The sequence below is a fragment of the Camelus ferus genome, chromosome 3 (assembly GCF_009834535.1).
Source record: "Camelus ferus isolate YT-003-E chromosome 3, BCGSAC_Cfer_1.0, whole genome shotgun sequence".
Taxonomy (NCBI): Eukaryota; Metazoa; Chordata; class Mammalia; order Artiodactyla; family Camelidae; genus Camelus; species Camelus ferus.
The window spans coordinates 21,866,365-21,887,303 of record NC_045698.1 but is presented as its reverse complement, the minus strand read 5'-3'; the positions used below and the strand labels follow the sequence as shown (position 1 = coordinate 21,887,303).

The 20,939-nt window shown below is 37.9% G+C and overlaps 1 protein-coding gene across 4 annotated transcripts in view; it reads right to left on the bottom strand.

The window, feature by feature from the left end:
• The window catches only part of CDH6 (cadherin 6), a 118,338-nt gene that overhangs the window by 6,799 nt on the left and 90,600 nt on the right, over positions 1-20,939 (bottom strand). For 3 of the 4 annotated variants that reach the window (XM_032470510.1, XM_032470517.1, XM_032470520.1), the window contains exons 3-11: positions 20,168-20,462; positions 16,897-17,016; positions 14,743-14,910; positions 12,399-12,586; positions 10,300-10,553; positions 5,079-5,215; positions 2,547-2,668; positions 1,383-1,500; positions 999-1,250 (exon numbers count right to left, since the gene is read on the bottom strand). In XM_032470510.1, coding sequence (XP_032326401.1) covers positions 999-1,250; positions 1,383-1,500; positions 2,547-2,668; positions 5,079-5,215; positions 10,300-10,553; positions 12,399-12,586; positions 14,743-14,910; positions 16,897-17,016; positions 20,168-20,462 — 1,654 coding nt within the window. Of the gene's footprint in view, positions 1-888; positions 1,251-1,382; positions 1,501-2,546; positions 2,669-5,078; positions 5,216-10,299; positions 10,554-12,398; positions 12,587-14,742; positions 14,911-16,896; positions 17,017-20,167; positions 20,463-20,939 lie in introns of those variants that run through there. The other variant, XM_032470522.1, reaches the window with a different exon arrangement.

Here is a 20,939-nt window from a genome sequence, read left to right as displayed (position 1 = left end):
CAGGGACCCCTAGGCGTTCTCTTCTTAGAGAAACGTTAGGTCTTCCTTTCCTTTTCTCAAAGTCACTATATTGTCATTTTTTTAAAAAAAAGATTGTTTTTTTCCCCCTCTCTGTGTAAACCAGGTTGGCTCTAACTTCTTACTTTCCCCCCACAATGCCGTAGGCGAGCTTTACAAATCTTCACTTTCATTTTTCGAAGCTAACGTTTGATTTCTGAGTTCACAACAGTCAAGGGACTTTTGAGCATTTTGAGCTCAACTTGTGTGCTTAATTAGTGAGCTGGGGTAAAAATTTCATCTGAATCATTGTTAGACTTTGATTTTCACTTTTATGACATTCATTTCTTTTAGGTCCCGGATTTATTTCCTTAGTCACAGGAGTTATTATTGAGAACCTGAGAAATAATAGACCCTGTGTATTCGGCAGTCAGAGAGCAATGCTAAGAGGGTTGTTATTTAAGTGGGTAGATCCAAATGAGGTTGCTGAGTTAAAGAAAATTGCACCACTTTTTATTGCCCTGTACGAGAGAGAAACAGTCATCACATTTCTCCTTCCACTTTCCCATCCATCTTTAAACTTGACCTTCATAGAAAGGGCCTTCATCATACACTCCATGTCCGATGATGTTCACTCTTTGAACATTTAACATTTGCCAGGTTAAATATTAAACAACAAATGAAATGACAAGGGCATATTTATACTGCTCTCAAATCCCCCCTAAGATTCATTCCCAGTCTGATAGAAAAGAGATTCTCTCGGTGGAATGACTGCCTGGGTAAGTAAAGACATGGGCAAGTTTCACAACTGTTCATTCTCCAAAGCCACTTGCAAGCAAAAACTAGTTCATGGGTGAACAACAAAGATTCTCAGCACATAGCTCTACTCACCTAGATCAGGCTGTATGCCTTAATGGGGGAGGCGGATAAATCTAGAGAGTCAGAGTAACAGTGTGTGCCCCTCAGCATGGGGAGATAGGATGCGGGGAGAAGCAGTTTACCTAGTAGGGTCACGATGCACAGGAGGATGGCAATCAGAGCCCCCGTGCTCAGTCCCGTGGGGTGGACGAGGGCCTCCGCATGGCAGGACTGCATGTTCCCTTGGTGGTCACATGCACAGACCCGGACAGTCACAGTCCCAGTGCTGCTTTGGACGGGGTAGTCGTTGTCTGATATGACCACAGGCAGGAGATAGGTGCTCATCTCGTGTCTATTATAGCCATTTTTCCGAGTTAAGATTCCCGCGGTATTGTCTGGAACCGGAAAGCAAAATGGTGAATGAAAGTAGAAACCGTATTCTGTATTGGATCAATTGTGATGGGACTAGATAGATTTAGACACAGATATAAATATGTAGACAGACAAGGCAACCTAGGGCCATTTACCTTTGTTGTCTTGAATGGTAAAATTCGAGCCACTGGCTGCTTCGGGGGCCAAAGAGAACGAGAACTGGTGTCCGCTGTAAGGGTCATCCTTGTCCACGGCTCGTAGGGTCTGAATCAACTAAAATCAACACCATAAAGCTACCATAAGTTTTGCTAACTCAAAAGTGCTTCTTACAGTTTTGCAGCATATTGTGTGGCCAAATGATTTCCAATTTTAATTTTTAAATGATAGCCTCTAGAAATTTCACAATGAATCCACTTTGAGCAAAGAACTGCAAAGAGCCAAGAATAATACTTTGTCGTGGGCTGTCCTGAGCACTGTAGGATTTTAAGCAGGAAGCCTGGCCTCCTCCCACTAAAACCAGTAGCACCCTTTTCCTTGCAACAATCAAAAATGTCCCTAGACATTGCCAAATGTCCCTTGGGGGGCCAAAATCACCCACGTTGAGAAATACTGCCCTAGGGAGATACCAAGCGATAAAATATTACAATGATCGATGACGACATTGCATCTGAAGAAAACAGAAGCACTCTTTGGACAGCCTGCTTAGAAATGCAATCTGGGCATATACATAAGCCATCAACTTGCAAAAAACGCTGGTTTGTATATAAAACACTTAACTTCAGCTTCCCATTTTAACATGTATTTTAACAGTGTGCTTCTATTTTGACAAACCATAACATGATTTTTATATCGTTGGCAGAAAGGACTGATTTCAGGTGGGGACAAATGTGCAAAACAGTAAAACATTCATGAATTTGTATTGCTTGTACAGATGGGCAACGTAAATAAGTAAAACTATGAATTATAGGCAGTTGTAAAGTATGTTCTAGCCATTACTTTCCAGCCCATTTGGTAATTAAAGTATCTGCTCACCAATAAAGATTTTTCCAATAAAGCTGTGACTAATCCATTGTAATGAAAACTTAGGACTGATTTGGGATCAGCGTCAGTCTTTGAGACTGACAAACTTCCAGGTCTTCAAGACTGTTCTTGTATGCAAGCTAAACATTCATCCTGGTTCTTATTTATAGCGGTAGGAATTTTGTAAGCATTTATTTCATAGATAATTCAAAACTAGCCCTCAGGTCTGTGCATCATCTGAATTATTAGAAGATCTAAATTAGCCTCAGGAAATTCATTTACTTTCATATGAAACTCACCTGATCTGCTTTTGCTTTTTCACAGACAAAAGTTTCATAGAATTCAGCAAATTCTGGGGGGTTGTCATTGACATCCAGGACTTTAATATATAGAGGTACTCGGCTGCTTTGCTTTGGATTATCTGCAACATGCCAGAAAGAAAGGAATAGGCATTTTTACATTGATGGAAATATCTAGGAGACAAAACTACTTCCATTGATACAATGCAACTGGATAATAAACCCCAGAGTAACACACAATAAAGAAAAGCTATCCAGGAAAGACATTTTATGGGCAGTTTTTAACGGAAGCCAAGAAAGCAGGCAGATGGGAAAAATGTGGACAAAAGGAAAAAGTCTGGGACAATTAAGATTGCTATTGGTCTTAGGTTTTTAGTTTGAATGCTGACTAAGAGCTAGACCTCGTGCTAAGCACTTTGCTAATATTATCTTATTTAATCCTTACAAACTTCTGAGATAGATACAATTATTGCCCCCATTTTGTAGATGAGGGAACTGAGACACAAAGAAATTAGGTGATTTGTCCATGTTCACAGAGATAGTAAGGAGTGGAGCTTAAATTCAAACTTGGGTCTGCCTGACTCCAAAGTGCAGGCTATTCACCTAAGATAATGACCGCAGAATCAATGCTTGAAGACCTGAGATAAATGAAGTATTTTGGCTGCCATCTCTGATGATCTCCTGGGTAGTATGGTGGTATGCAAGGCAGATTCCTCTCCTAAGAATCAGGAGCCGGAGTCTCTCACCTCAGGTCTCTTCATTCACTTCACTTATGCATCTATTTGTGTGTTCATTTCATAAATGTTTAGTGAGTATCTAATATCTCATTTGTGCCAGCCGGAATTTGGGGTGCTGAGGCACACTGGGAACATAACGAAGATCCTGCTTCCTGGAGCTTTGTTCTAATGGGGGTAGACAAACTGTAATACATAAATTATAATGGCCAGATGGCAAATGCTATCGAGAAATTAAACAGGAAAAAGGGACTGGAGAGAGAGAGAGGTGCTCCTCTGGATGGGATGACCAGGGATGGCTTCTCTGATGAGATGCCATTTGCACAGAGACATGAATGAAGAGAAGGATTAAGCCATGTGGATATTTCTGGCTCTCTAGGCAGAGGAAACAGCGAATGCAACGGCCCCAGAGTGGGAGAGAGCTGGTTTCGTACAAGCTTTTGGCTCTCGGCATCAAAGGTAGTTAAGAAATTTGGACCATAAGATTCTTAGGCTCCTTTGCATCTAAAATTTTTTCTTACATGATCCTTCCAAAGCTAGAGTTGCTGAAGTTGAAGTTTTAAAAGGTCTTTATCACTTGTACTTTCAAATATGTCAGAGAAACATTAAATCTTAAAAACAGAAATTTTTAGGTACAACAGTTAAAATACAAATGAACTGACCACTTCAGTAAAAAATGAAATTTCATGATGTTGCAAAAAATGATCCTTTTCAGTGGGAAATAATTTTGTAATTTTAAAGCTTTAAGGATGCTCTGTCATTGGTATCCACAGTAGCACCTCCACATAAATTCTGAAGATCAAATTCTTACCTAACAAATTTATAATGAGGAGTTCTTATCACTGCTTCTCAAAGCACTGCTTCATTTTGTCCACGTTGGTTATTTATTATTCTACTCAGTATCTTTCAGCCACTTCAAATCTTATGAATTATGCTGACAAAGAATATTACTGTAACACACCATTCGATATGGAATATTTCACGCTAGATACCCAACTGAGCTAAAAATGTTTGAACTTTTCAAATCAAAAACAAAAACTAAAAAAATGAGCTATAACTTAGAAGCCTATTTTTAAACATTTAAATGTTATTTTAAAGATCCTTTTTCTTTCATCTACTTAGGTCTACACATTGTGTTTACATTACACAGTTTCCACTGTGTATGTTCATCTTATTTGAAGTATTCCTCTGGCACTGTTTTTCTTTGCCTTAAATTTCATGGGAACTGCCATAAAATTCATTCTAAACATCGTGTGGACTACTTGACGGTTAGCATTGCTCACTTTAGTGTAACATGGAAAAGTTAAGATTTATATTGCTTAATTCTGTTGCGATTTTGAAATAGACATTCCATAGAAAACTAAAGGGTGAATATCTGAAAGATTTCTGAACAATGTCTACATTTGAGAGTACACTTGATCCTCACCCCTCCCCACCACCACACACACACATAAGTGTTTAACGGTGGGCCCATTTCTTTCATCTCCTTCTGTAATGTTCTGATTTGTAAGCTTTTTGGAATCAAATCCAACATGTACCAATTCAACCCAGATTGAGAGACGCTTTCCTGTTTTATTGTTCCCAAACTGCAGAACTTCCACAGTTGCTTCTGCATTTGTGAACGAACCAAGAGGACTATAAGGAACATTACTGCAAATCATTTCAGGGCTCTTTCCCTCAATGTGTATCGAGCGGGATCATCAATATATGGTGATGAGTCTCAGCTGTGCTTCCCTAGCCCTTGCTGAGATGCTCTCTCCATCAACTGGGGCCAGCCATGGCATCAGATCGGACTTACTGATCTCTGTCGCTATCACTGTAATGTTGTGCCACAGCAGTGTTTCTCGATCAAGAAGTTTCGATGTGAAAATTGAACCATTTCCAGAATCAATGTTGAATATTCTGTCCATATCTGTGTGTCGGTCGACAGAGTACCTGAAAATGCAGAGGAGAATTTAGAAAGATTTTCCTTGTATTTGCTACTCTCACATTCTAAAACTATGCCCAGAATATCTGCTACATGAATTTTTTTCTACCTGTAGCACATATTGGAATGTCTATAACTTAAGATTAAGCAAAGTATTCTGAGACATTATTTCTTTCCAGTTGAGGTCTTAATAGTAAACCCACTAGAGAAGTTACATGATTTTGAGTATCACCACTAAAGTTTCTTTTTTTTAAAATTATGTCATTTGGATCAAGTTTATATAGTAATTGCTACTTTTTTATTGAAGTACTGCCAGTTACAATGTGTCAGCTTTTGGTGTACAGCACAACGTCCCCATCATGCTTATACACACATATATTCATTTTTATATTCTTTTTCATTAAAGGTTATTACAAGATATTGAACAAAGTTCCCTGTGCTATACAGCAGAAACTTTTTTAAAATCTATTTTTGGCTAACATTTGTAAATCTCAAACTCCCAAATTTATCCCTTCCCACCCTGTAATTGTTATATTTTAACTTAAGTTTTTAGAACTTTAGAACTTTAATGTGTGTGCATAAATAGGGTTATTAGCTATTTCTCTATTATTCATTTTACTTAAAAAACTCTGATGTTGAAAAAGCAAAAGATGGTTAATGTGGCCGAGGTTAGTGAGGCAGGAGGGGAGAGAAGAGAGGAGCTTGGGGAGAGAATCCACTAGCTGGGACTGTAGACGGATGGGCTGGCCACAGTATGGAGCTGGAATTTATTCTAACTCAGTGTGAATCTACCAGTGGATTTTAGGCAGAGGAGTGTCACCATCTAACTCACGTTTAACAGAGATCGCTGACTAATTGAAGAGAGTACTGGGATAGTGCTGTCACAAACTGATAGAAAAGAGTGAAAACCAGGATTTGGGGAAGACCGTAAGTTCCAGTTTTGATATGTTGAGGCTGAGGTGCTCGAGGAAAGTCCAGGGAGCTCAAGATGAGCCTCTGGGCTGACAGCCTGGTTTCCTATTCAACTGTCTAGGAAGAGAGGGAGGACAGTGCTAAGAACAGAGTCACTTAAAGGATAAAGGGGAGAATGGAAAACCACAGGGACTAGAACAGTGCCCAGAATAGAGCAGGAATCTATAAACTTTTGAAAAGGGGAGTTCGGGGAATTCAAAGAAAACCAAGAGGTGTTTTAGAAACTAAAGAAGGACAAAGTCTTCAACATTGAAATTGATGAAAGACTAGCAGATTTTGAAAAATGTAATTTTCTTTATAAATGTATTACTAGTTTTTGGAAGTCATATGTAAGGGGAAAATATGTATACACTTTGTTTTACGGGGGGAGCAATAGAGAGAAAACTTAGAAGAAAGTTGATATGCTAAGGATGTTAGAAACAAAAAATTGCCCATTTCAGCTGGATTCTCAATATGTATGTCATGATAGGATATTTTAAAATGTCAGCTCAGTAGAAATACATTTTAAGTAAACGTCCTAACTAGGCAGACACAGGTGGAATTACTGTGAATGCTTTAAGAAAAATAAACTCTGGTTGCTAACTTGCAATAGTGTACCATGCATGTTTCAAGATTCTACTTCAATTAATTATTTTGTTTTAAGTACTACTAGTGAATTGTAATAAACAATATGTTACGTTAATAAAATCTGTTTTTGTCATCTAGCAGTTGTCTAAATAAAATAGATATGCCATTATTGCAGGCTATTTAAACCTGATTTTAAAGAGAATTAATGAAGTGCACAATGGATACATGTGTGTCAAGTTGGGTTAGAATTTCAGTTTGTTTATATGTCTAGTGTTTTATTATCAAAAGGGTTGAAATAGATGAAATAGCGATTGGTTTAGCCATTTATGCCACAAATCAACATTTATTAAGAATTTAGACAATAGCATTGACCTTTCTTATTTTTCCTCATTTTTAAATTGAGAATGATAAATATTTATAGGACATGATTACCAAAAAAGGAAATCTCAGTATTCATATACTTTGTAAGGAATTTAATAATTTTCTACAAATATATTTTTTCTCTCCTGATGCATCAGGCTTAAGGCACACTGCTTACTGCCTTTATAAGCTGTTAAAATTATACACAGCAGTAATCTTTTCTTGTTCTTTGTCCCTTTTCTTCCTGCTATAGTTTGAAGTTTTACGAGTAATCATATTTTCCCATCAAGCCTTGAAATAAAGGGTAAGGGGCGAGGAATTCTTAGCTGAAGGTGGCTTTTGATTTTAAACAGAAAGACCATTTAGGAAATACCAAAATTGTGTATTATTTTCTTTCCTTAATTGGGGGATTTTAAAATGAATAGAAAACCTAAAATGTCTACCTTGATTAGAAAAGGTGCTGCATCTGAGACACACAAAGCTCTATTTGCTCGTTGTTTTCCTTTCCAAACTAATTTCAATTTATGTCCAGAAATGTAGTGTCTAGTCACATTAACTGTAAAAATAACTGATAAGGAAAAAGGTAATCAATCTCATCACGATTATGGCTGATCATTCTGCGAGCTAGCTCTTTTTTTTTCCTCCCTAGAACATTGTTTTATTCTGTGATCGAATAATTTGTTTTCTAGTGTATCCTGAAGGGAGATTTGTGGGTCAGGAAAGGAAGTGTGTTTGCATATAAATTTTCCATAATAATATACAGAGTGACGTTTTGTAAGACTTCCATGGAGATCAAAGGACATTTGTGGTATAAAGTGATAGAAAGAAAATTATTTTATGTGATCAAAGAATTAAAGACTTGTGCTTGCATAATGATAAACCATGTTTGAGGAAGAATTCTCTAGTGTTAATTGTGCACTCAATATGATGTCGAGCACCTAATTGTTCACTATATACGTTTCTCAAACAACCAAAAACTTTGTATGGTTGTACTTTTCTAACATAAGAATCTATTTTATCCTGTAAAGGAAATCACTGGGATATGGATTTATATACCAGTATATCTTTGTATATTTTTATCCTTAAATCTTTATCTATACATGGAATCCATATGTACCAAGGGAAGGTTGGCAGAAAAAAACTTCAAAATTAGCTGACAGCCAACCTAGTCTGACAAGCTAACTACTTCCTGTAATAAAACATAAAATAAATGTAGTGGGTAAAAGTGATATTTGGTATAAAAACTAAAATAGACATAAAAATCCAGCCTAAATTCCCAGAAGACATTATCTCCTTCATTTAAAAACATGCTGACTGATCAAAGAGGTAACCAAGCTCATATTTATAAATTTCCAAGATTAACACTTTCAAGTTGGTCTTGATATTGTCTTGCTAAGATTTTTTTTCTTATACAGTTAGAACAAACTCCAAGTGCGAGAATGTAGTGAAAAGCACTTAAAATTATTTGTATTATGCAAGCAAAGGCCGTCATTCATTTTCTTTATTAATAATATTAAATGTATAGGAGGAAAACTTGACCCATGAGTCTCCACGTGGCTGCTCTGGGTTTAGCATCCGATTCAGGGAGTCTATAGCTATTCCAGTAGGATGACAAAACAAGTCTGTTTTCCTGATGGTTTAAAATTATTCCCTGCAAGTAAGCCAGGCATTTTTGTGTCTTAGACGTGGGACTGGCCATGAGGCTTCATTTGAACAAAGGGCTCTGTGGCTAGAAAGTTAGGAAACACTGCCTTAGAGCCTCAAACTGTTTCATCTGTAATAAGGTTCTTCACGCAGCAGCCAGGGTGATCCTTTGAAAAAGTAGTTTCGGAACAGGTCACTCTACTCAAAGCTCTCAGTGGCTTCTTACCTCAATCAGAACAAAATCCGGTGGTTACCTGGGCCTACAGTCCTCAGTAAGACCTGCCTCGCTCACCACCTAGTGAACCTCCCTGCCTCCGCACACCTTGGGCTCCCGCCTGCCTCACTCTCTCCGCTTAGGAGGCCCCTTTGCCGCTCCTGCGTGCCCGGCAAGCTCTGGCGTCGGACCTCACCCTTGCTTTCCCTTTTCCTTGTGTGTTCTTCCCCCAGATATCAGTACGGTGCATCCCTTCATTTCATTCAAATCTTTACTCAGATGATTTCCTACAACAGGCACAAGCCTGACCACATCATCTAAAATAGTACCCAGACAGACACCCTTTGTTTCCGCACGCTCTTATTTGACTGCTCACACTTTTTCACCTGACATAGCACGTATCTTTGCTTACTTCTGTCCGTCCCCATTAGAACACAGGCTCCATGAGGCCAGGGCTTGGTACCGTTCTCTGTTGTGCCCCCGGTGCCTAGAACACGCCTGGCACAAGGCACACACCCTGGCCACGATAGATTTGTGGGCTCACTGGCTCAGCGTCTCAGTCTGCTCACTTCCTCATGGGGAATAATTTACACAACAGGATTCTGATTTACAAGTTTACTCATCTAGTCCACCAAGCTACTGGCTAAAGGCTGGACATCGTTGACGCCAGTGCTTTCATAAGACTCTAGAATACTTGAGCATCAGTGGTCTCAAAGAACAACGAGGCTTTCTTCCAACAGGCCTTACAGCTAGGGTGTAAGCAAAGTACAGGGAACATAGAGCTTGCTTCCATAGTATATATTTGGGCACAACTCTATTAATTTCCCCAGGATTTCACAGACATATATCATGAAATGGTTCTTATTTTTATCCGTGTCTTGAAAAGAAAACAGTTACACATCCAAATAGAGCATAATTCCGCCTTTAAGCGTCACATGGTAGGTTCTTCCGCACTTGAAAAATGGACTCTCAAGCTCAATGCCTTGTTTGTTAAAAATCACAATGCTTTCTCCATGCCAATCTTTGACAAATCTAAGACCTTAAAAAAAAAAAAATCCCAGGCCATTCAGCTGCACTACCTTGTACCACTTCCCCGTAAGCAGTAAACTCCTTATAACTCATTTTATGCTCCCCTCCCCCCAACTTTGTGTTTTCTATGTTTATGTGGTTGCTAAATAATATCGAGCAAGGAGAGTGAAGGTGCTCTTTAAAGTAGTTTTTCAGGAAGACACAGCTAATTGGAAAAAAAGGATTCATCTTTTCCAATTTACAAGTGGATATCTGAATGTAAATCAACAAACTTATGGAAGAGGCATGTCACACAGGTGTGCTTACTTGACAGGATTCCTGGGAGCATCCGGATCTTGGGCTGTGACGGAGCCTATTGTCGTGTTTATCTGAGCATCTTCTCTTATCTGCAGGATGTAGGCTGGTTTGCTGAAGACGGGGGGCTCATCTACATCTTCCACCACAATTCTAACTGTGGCTGAATCTTTGAATGGACCCAAGTAGAGAAAGCGGGGTTCAACGTGAGGATTGGAGGCTTCCACTTTGAGGGTGTACACTTTCTTCTTTTCAAAGTCCAAGAGCTTGTTGAGGCGGGAGGGAAGAAGTGACATATATAAATCAGCCAAGACACAGAAAGCTAAGACATCAGCCATTTTTAGTGCAAACCGCTGGGAAATGAATGTGATCACATGGCTTAGAGACATCACTACACAGTGTGATACTGGGCAAAGACATGGGAGTTCAGATGCCACACAACCCTGATGGAAGTGTGAACTGAAACCATGTACCAGGGGCACAAGTTATGATGGGCAGGAGGGGGAACCTAGAAACAAGAGTCTGTTATAGACCCCTTTTTAAAGAAAAAACCTTTATATTTGACTAGAGGGAGCCACACTAGAGGCAGGTTGACAAATATGTAGTAGATCATTCTGTGTCAGATGTTGTCACATTTCGCTTTAATTGAATAGCTAATAAGTATTTAAAATTTGTCCGTATCTGGGTCCCATCCTGGACCATTAAGCCAAAATATCTGGTGTGGGGATGACAATACCTTTTAAACATGCCCCCTCCCCCAGTGATTCAACTGTGCAGACAGGATGGAGAACCACAGGTTTCCAGAATGATTCCCTCTTCCTCATTCAGATAAAATAGATTAATCTTTTTTTCTTGGCATGAGGTGATAAAATATTCCAAGTGATATCCTGATAAAGGCATCTGGCTAATTGCTTGCCAAAGAAAGTAATGATCATTGTTGTCAGAGGTCTTTAGGAGAAGTATCTCTGCTTCTGGAGACATAGTGAACCCAAGTGCTTATTGCTGACTTTTAGTTTTAGATGATAATATGACAAGGCTCACTAGAAACACAATTAATCAAGACGTTAGTGAATGCGATTTAGTTGGCTAGGCAAAATTTCAGTTTGAATCTGATAAGGCACCAAGAAAATTAAAAAGGTTAATGCACACTAATGGGCTTCCTAATTATATTACAGTATAAAACATTGATCTGAATGTCACTTAAACATGTTTTATTGTGTTTCCAGATATTAAGACATGTAATCCAAAGCTTAAGAGGAAAATGCATCTTATTTACATCCACCTGTGCTTACATTTACCAGCAAATATAACAGTGTGCTAAAGGAGGGAGAAAATATTACACCATACATGATAAAAGTGAAATCATTAAAAAATAAGCCAAATTAATATTATTTTTAGCTTTGAAGCACATAGTTTATTGGTTTTTAATTTTTGCCATATTTTAGTATACTGCTCCATGGTGCCAGACAATTTTGGGGGGTAAGTAGTAAATAAGTACATAGGGGAAAAACGGAATTCAGAATATAAAGACTTTATTATTGTGCTCCAAAAAATAGCTAAAGAGCTTGCAGGAAGTTATGTTACTTTATTTTTGTGGTCTTTATATATCCCCTCTAACTCAAGCCATCTTTATCACTGCTTGCATTGCCGTTTCCTTCAAAGCATGTAACCGCATTTGTAGTTACACGTCTCCTTCTTTGCTTTCTTGTCCATGAGAACAGTTGCACAAGAGCAGAGACCATCCTGTGGAAGGTACTATTGCACCTCCAGCATCTAGAACAGTGTCTGGTACTGTTTTTAAATTTATTGTTCATTTACATGATTTATTTCATGCATTTTTATGTATATCATTTGTTTATATTATTTATTTAGTTAGGAAGTTCTTAAAAATTTATTGGAAGTATGAGATTAATGAATGCAGAAGATTATGGAAGGCCCCTGAAAGCCAACCAAAGGGCTCTCAATGTAATTAGACTAGGTATTTAAGAAAACAATGAATAAAATGAGACTTGAGAGGCATGTTCATGTGAGATGTAATTGCCCCTGGTTACTTGGGGACCAGAGTAAAGTAAATGCCTTCATTTGGATGGTATTTTTTAAAAATGCATTACCTTTTTGACAGTTATAATCCCTTCCTGGGTCTCCTGATCGGTGATGACATCAAACATGTCCAGCCCCTCTCCCTCTGTAATGCTGTACTCAATTTCAGCATTTTCTCCTACGTCAGCGTCACTGGCTTTGATTCTGCCAATTGGTGTACCCGGTGGAGAAGATTCAGGGGTTTTAAACTGGTACGTACCTATCAATCACCGGACAGATACAAGTCAAACACAGACTAATTACACACCATCATTAATAAAAACAAAACCCATTTTCTAGCAGTTCTTTCAGACATTACCACAGATGCAGGCAGATTTGTGCTTTCCTTAAAGTAATTAATGGTGCCCTGTTCTCCTTACATGTTTACTTTCATGATTGTTAAGAATGCTTCTTCTATTGCATGACCTGTCTCTTGGCAAAGGGAGATCACTTTTCTTGTCCTGTAAATAGGCTTCCAAGTTTATGGTGTGATTGTGAGAAAGTCTGAACTGTTAGACCAGGGTGCAGGTTTCAATGTTAGTGTAATCTAACAGAAAGAATAGAAAAGTATTTAACCTGAACTGTGATTTTAAGCTAATTACTAGATATTCTTTAAAAGAGTTCTTCCTGTCATTGCTAATAATAACTGAAGGTGAAAACAAATTACAGCAATTAGGAGAACGTATCCAAGTAGAGATTCTTCACTCATACATGAAGCTGGTCTAGTTGTAGTTAGGGGTATAGGTAAGTACATTGAGAAATAACTTTTTCTAATAACTTTTTCTAATTTTGACTAATTTTTTCCTTTAAATTTTATTACAGCATTTTTTCCCGTGCATAGATGTCTCCCATTCTTGTGTTTATATCCCTAATTTAAAAAACTAGATTTCATAGACATATACTTTTTTTATGTCTTCATGTTGGAAAATTAGTTTTCAGGAGCCTACGTGTTGAGTTTCAATTTAGATCTTCCAGGCCAGCATCAAAAAAATAAAACAATAAAGACAAAGCTTATTCTGCTTTCATCCATCACATTTTGCAAACCATTCACACAAATTGTTTTGGAAAAATTGTAGACTGTGACACTAGTGAAGTATAGCCCTTCAGTAATATTAATCCACTAAGTATTGAGCTCATCCTTGGTAAAATGATAAAACAGGACAAGTTTTTCTCTAATGTATTGCACTTCCATTTTGGGTGCCTCCAACCCTTTTTTCTCCCTTCCCCTCCCTTGCCTCGGTACATTATTCAGTAATGATCACAGTCTATTTAAGGAGACAGCAGAGTGGGAAAAGGTCCCCTGGTATCAAGGTCCAGTTAAATCCTTTTGTTATCCTTCCCCAGGGGATCCCCACATGGAAAAGGAGGTTTTGGGGAAAGTGTTGGTGACCCTGATATTTTCATTTCAGGCCTTCTGGAGGGGGTGTTTTAGGGTTCATAAAACCTTTCTTTTACCGGTTAAATCGGGTATTGTTTAGCTGACTATTCTGTTTCTGCATTGAGCTGACTGTGGTTAAATATTTGAAAAAAATAAAGAAAATAAAACTATTTCCTGTTGCTCCATGTGCATCTCCGTTATAAAATAAGCTCTTATGAGCTGATCAGCTTTAAAAAAGGCCATGATGGAGTACATGGGTATTCTAGTTCATGGTGGACAATTATTCTCTCTTGGAAGACAAGATTCAGGTAGTTTTCTCAGGAGATCATGACCAGAAAGGAATTTTGTTCCTGCATTAAATCCAGTACCCACTTGAGGTCTTTAAAGAGAAATGGTCTCAAAGATACTGCTTAAGACAGAGTGGGCATTTACAAATGTTGTTTCTTTCCTTCCTACCTAACCATGAGCGTTAAAGATTCAGAGATGACTTTTGGTATCTCAATTAACCATAATGTGGAAAACTATTTCTGATTACAAATGGATTAAGTATGTAGTTACTTCCACAGCTGTATTTTTAGAAACAGTAAAATGATAAATCCTCCCCTTACAAAGCCTTGTGAGGATTTAAAAGAGATTACACGCCTGATTAAATTCACAAAATATCAAGTCAAATTTTTCCTAACGGCAGCATGCTTGTGTACATATGTTCCGTACAAGCACATTTATGTCTGAGGTGGTCTTTTCAATAAGGAAAAATAAAACAACGATGTTGCTTTTACAGTAAAAGCCGTATCGGACAATCGCTCAGCTAATTACCGATAAATGTTCACATCTACTGAGCATAAATAAGCACTGTCAACTCATTTTTCATAGAAGTGCCAGTTCTTGCTAAGGTCACTAAGTTTGACAATTAATAATAATAATGGAAAATAAATATTCTTAAAGTTACAGTTTTATAAAAGTGCACTGAAGAAACTCATTCAATCAAATGCTCCTACTCTGGGGAAACCGAGGAGGGTTGTCATTGACGTCCGTCAGCGTGATGTTCACCGTGGTGGTCCCAGACAGTCCCCCCATCTGGCCGCCCATGTCCTTGGCTTGAATCACCACTTGGTACTGCTCCCTGTTTTCTCGATCCATGTTGAGCAAAGCCGTCTTGATGATACCTATGGATGGACGAGAAATTCAGAAGTGGAAAGGGATGTACTGAAAGTACTTTAGAGAATCATTTATTTATGCAAACATAGATTGTCACCCACAACATGCATAACACTATGCAGATGTCATGGGTGACCATAAGGATGATTAGAGGTAGCCTTTGTACTGCAGGAAATTAAAACCACGTGGGGCATTAGATACATTAATATCTACCTGTAATGTAAGGAGAAATGAAAGCAAGTGAAAGTCACCTGCTGCAACAATGCAGACCGCACGTAGTATAAATATTAAGTGTTATAAGATGACAACAGCCAAATATAACTTGGTGTGTGGCACAAGGGTATACTACGCTAACTGCTTGATAAAAGACACGTGGCTGTACTCGGAGGAAATTGTTAAGAAAGTCATATACTTGAACTGGCCCTTGAGTTTCACTTTACCGAACTGGCTAATTGCTCATCAAATATATCCACCATAATAAATGTTCTGAGGATTTTCTAAACCACAAAACTATGGTCTTATGAAAGCACAGTATCAGTTCTCTTATAATGATCATCTTATATGAACCTAGAGAATTTTTTTCCCTAAAGCTGATGTGAATATTAGTTCAATGGGTCCCAGCACTGACCAACATTCTTAAGTTAGGTAAAATTTATCTCTGTTGCTAGGTAGTTACAAAATAATTGGTTGAAAGAACTTCTAAAAGTTTGCCTAATTTCTGTGTAAGGCTTATGCTTAAATTAACAACATTCTTTCAAAAATCTCTGGAGACGTCTTTATAACCTTCTCTGGTGGCACGTTTCAGTGCTTAACAACTAATAAAGTTGAAAATACCTTTAAAAATTTTTGACAAGAATACCTCAGACAACAGGTTAATTTTATTCCTATATTCTTGGCTTCAGTGAAAGTAAAACTGCTTTCTGTTCTCCAAATAATAGTACTTCTCTATTTAAATACAGGAGATCACCTTAACCTTTTGTCCTTTAAACTGAATAATTCTAATTTTTCATCCTCATTGTTTTTAAACTCAATATCTTCTTTATCCTTGGGATTCTTTCCAGGTTCACTGCTCCTCTTACATCAATTTCCAACTGGATGTAGTACACTAGAAAGGTTTTGATTTCTACTAACAACAATGGATGCTTGAAAATTGTATAACAGGAACCTGACTCCTATTTTGATAGCAAAAATATGCATAGAATTTACTGTACAGTACACATGATATTTACTAAAAAAAAATCATCGTAAGTTAGTAAGCAACTCTGTAGAGAAAGTGCAGAAAAATGAGACGTTGCAAAAAGGATTCCATTAGAACAATCTACTTTGGTTTTTAGGACGGTATCAGTAAGGATAGGCTAGACAACGGGATAATGAACAAAGTAAAATCTCAGTGGCTGAACAGAACTAAACTGCTCTGTGCAGGCCGGTAAGAGACTGCTCGTGACAATCCTTATGCATTCAGGCTGGAGACCCACTCAATGTTGGTTTCCATCCATGATCACTGTGGCAGGAGGAAGGGAACATGGTAGACTGTGCACCAGGTCTAAAAATTCTGCTTGGAAATGACTCGTATCACGGCCACACTTAATTGGCCCGAATAAATCACGTGGCTACATATAGCTTCAGAGAAGGGTAGAGAGATGCAGTCCTACCAAATAACTAGAAAAAGAAGAAACAGAATAAAAGTAAATAGCTCTACTGGCTATCAGAGGGGATTGGCCTTTTCGCTTTATCTCAAACTGGAGGAAAAAATAAAGCAATGTGTAGTTTTTCTAAATATACCCTGTATAAACACAGTGGATGAAAGATCCATTGTTTGATTTCTTGATTAAAATGATCTGAATGTCATGTTTACAACTTTATCATTGGTACTGGGGAGGTGAAGATAAGAAAATTCAATCACACAGTTTTTATTTAAAAATAGGCTAGCTCAGCTGAGCATGTCAATTAAAATTACAGATTTTGTAAAGAGAAGATCCAGAAGGAATTCTAACCTGTTTCTGATTCAACTGAAAAATAGGGCTGCCCCTGTAGGATGCTGTAGACAACTTTAGCGCTATTCCCGTACGTCGGATCATCAGCATCAGTTGCAGTGACTTGGATAACAAACGTGCCTGTAATGACAGAAACACGAATTAAAAATAAATTAAGGGTTCATTATGGATCCCTGATACACACACATAAGGAGAAAGCACAATCTTACTTCTGTACAAAACTATTATGGCAGGGCAGTGGAGAACTCCAGCAGGGTCCCAGGCTACAAAGCCTTGGATTCCTCACTCTGATGCAATGTGACCAACGTTTATAAATATCGTAAGGATTAGATTAAAGGAAGGCCTAGGAATGATCATGACTTTGGGTGGAACTGATTCCAACCCACCTCTAAGGGTGAGATTTGATTGGATTCTTGCCTACTGTGATTCTTTCAAGTTACCTAGGCCTAAATCAACTGTCATCGTGCACTACTTGTTCAACAAGGATTAGTTTTAGGAATTGTTCAATCAAGGGGACATTCATGATTTTGCTGGAAATTTGCTATGTCATAGGTGCTTTTTTACTCCTGGACTGTAATGTGCTGATGTGAAGCCTGCAAATGTAGCAGCTATTTTGTGATCTTAGAAATGCCAGCCTGAGGACAAGGCTGAATAGACAGAAAATTACAGAGAAATAGCTAGAACCCAAATCAAACCATGTTCAAAGTCCACTTTATTTTTGGACTAAAGTATTGTGGCCAATAAATACTTCCATTGTTTAAAATAGTTTGAACTGGATTTTCTATTACCTGCAAATAAAAGCATCTTAAGTAGTAAATCTAATCTCTGATAATTCTGAGAGGTTGAAAGACCTTGAACCTTAAGAGAAGTGTTTTCAATTACATAAAGAATTAATTGGAACAGCAGAGCATACACATCTGGAATTTACAATCCCAAAAGATGATTATAATGAAATGTACAAAGAAGGCTATGACGTTTTAGATTGGCATTCTTATTTTAGAGACCACATGTTAATAATAACTTCAAAGTATCCCCAATCTCCATGAAACTCCATGCAAATTTTTGTATGTATGTCTACATGTATATTACACTGAGGAGAAGATCCACAGATTTTATCTGAATCTCAAAGGGGTCTGTGACTTCCCAAAAGGGTAAGACCCTCTGATTAAGATCCTTTTCAGGCTGACTTTTGGTATTCATATTAGATAAAGAGTAAGCACACTGTTAGAATTCTCTTGTCCACGAACAGAGCAGAGAAGTCACATTTAGGGAATGTTAGAATTTTTACATTGCTTTTGTAATATCTAACCAATTCCATTTACCGAACAAATATACTGTATTGTGTTACAGTTGGATGCTCTGCAGGTAGCATGTTTGATGCATGAGATAGAGCACCCGTCCTTGTAATCTGGCAAGGGAGGAACGGAGGTGGGGGAATGAGAGAATCGTATGATTTTAGAACAGGAGCTAATAGAAATCAACAATCACCTACGTTACTTGACATCGATACAAAATTTGATTGCTTTTAGAATATGATTGTCTGGGTATTTTGAGTGCCTATTAGTTGTCAGATGTTATATGGGGGGCTCTGCACTTATTTTCTCCCTTCATCCTTATGTTAAGGATTTAGGAGTCGATATTTATTACTTCTTTTTTTATAGCTCTGGAACTGGAGGGTCAGAGACAGCAAGTCATTTATTTAAGGCCACATTGCTGCTTCTTAGTGGTGATTGTTTCAAATTCAGGTTTGTTTGCCACCACCCTGCTGTTGTTCCACTACCTTTATGTAATTCCCTTAGGATACCTTTACTATCACAATGACATGTTAATTTATGATAATGATGAATATCAACATAACTGTGCCTGTGTGCAAACCAGAAAGACTTCTCTTCCTCAAGACGGGTTACTATCAGCTACCCCCCATATTTATAAAACATATTCAATTTTATAGTGGCTTCAAAAGTAAAATGGCGCCCCCTGTAGTTGTGCAGTCACACCTTGCACACCTGGTTACAACTGCCGTGCGTGGTGCTGATCACAAGACTATCCTTCATTCACTCTTCCTCCTCCTTTACCACTCAGAGGAAAACTATTTTTCCTAACAAATCTTCCTTTGAAAAGAACTCCAATTCTCCACTTAACTTGGGCGATGGTTTGTGATTCTTCTAACACAACAAACTGACTTGAAGTAATGAGATGCGCAGCATCTTCGTGAGAAAAACGTAGATGTTTCATAATCATTCCTGTGGATTATGTATTTTCCAAGTCTTAGAACTGTGAACTGAAAATGTCTCTGACAGCTGACTCACAGAATTATAGAAATGTTTTTATTATGCAATTTAGCCCTTTTGAATTTGACACTGAATGAAACTTAAAATAACCCTTTATACAAGTACTTTAAAATTTCTGTCTCCTATGAAGTGTTTTAATGTGGCTAACAGTGATGTCAGTAGGATTTTTTCCCTTAATTTAAATTCTATTTACCTTTTCCCCATCTAGGCAAATTAAATACACACACATTAACTTTAAAATTGGTAGTATGATTGTGCACAAAATATTAATTTACCATATTAATGTCATGAAAGTCCCTTGATTTCCACCACTTAGTAAAGAATATGTCCCCTAGACATCATCTGCATACTGTTTGTGGATTTTAAAAAGTTTTCTTTGAGTTTCATTCTCAAATATAATTACACTTTAGCCTGGACTGTAAATTCAGGCTTTTGGTTTCTGTTTGGGAGATCCTTACCTGGAACTTGATATCACTATGGGCTAAGAGAAATAGAGAGGGCTGTTGTCTTTCAGTCCAAGAAATAAAGTGGGGATTTAGAGTGGGAGAGGAAGTAGATGAGACGGTCTCTCTCTTCCTCCCTTCCCCTCTCACCCTGCCACATTTCATACCCTAATCACTAGAGGAGATGCTGTTTTCTTAAAAATGAGAAGACTAGGGAGACGGTGTAGCTCAGTGGCAGAGTGTGCACTTAGCATGCACAAGGTCCTGGTTTCAACACCCAGTACCTCAATTAGAAAAAAAAAGAATCTAATTACCCCCCCCCCAAAAAAAACCCCACAAAAAACAAAACAAAACAGAAAGATAAGACTAGAGTAATGTTAGGAAACACTGGGACAATTTCAAAAAGGACATAAATAGATTGTTTGAAATTCTTTTAGAATTTAGCATCTAAGTTCATTCAGCTCAGTAAATTTCACTCGTAGGATTCAATACTCAGTTGATGCCCTAGAGGAAACGGCTGAATCACATCCCACTCACCGACGTCAGACATCTCGGGCACAGTCGCCGTGTAAACCTCCTCAGTGAATATCGGCTCATTGTCGTTGATGTCATGGATCTTGATGATGAATTCAGACTCGGGCTCCACGGGTCTCCCTGTTTTTCTGTTTATAGCCTGAGCTCGAAGGATGTAAACAGGTTTTTCTTCCCTGTCCAGCCTCTTGGTGGCTTGTATATCCCCTGTGTTTTCATTGATAATGAAGAGATCTCCTGCTCCATCTCCTGAAAGGATATATTTAAGTGATCCATCTCCTCTATCCTGGTCTGAATGTAACTAGTGTAGAAAAAAAAAATTAAAGAAAATAAAAGTCAAGCACGTGATCCTAAACTGTTTGTCTTTATGATGCAATGTTACATTAACTTTCATTCAATTCTTTCTAAGGGTTGCAGAATTTTTTTCTTTTACTGTTTGCTTAAATCCTCAATAGTAAATGCCGTCCGTTCATGAACATGTTTTCTTATAATTACAGAAATTTCCAGAACTGAAACAGAGCTTGAATAAAATTTAGTAATCCTTATTTTGAAGAATGGAAAACTAAAGTCCAGAGCAATAGCAAGATGCCCAAGGACATATTAGCCTGGCTGAAAAGAAACTAGTTTCGCTATTTTCTTATTTTCACGACAGCTCTCACATTCTACTAATACACTCTCCACCTCACTTTTATGTCCACAGATACAGCAGAGAAGACATACTATTGAGAAAAGGATTTTGGCTTTTGAATGAGAAGGACTTGAGTACATTCTGCCTCTA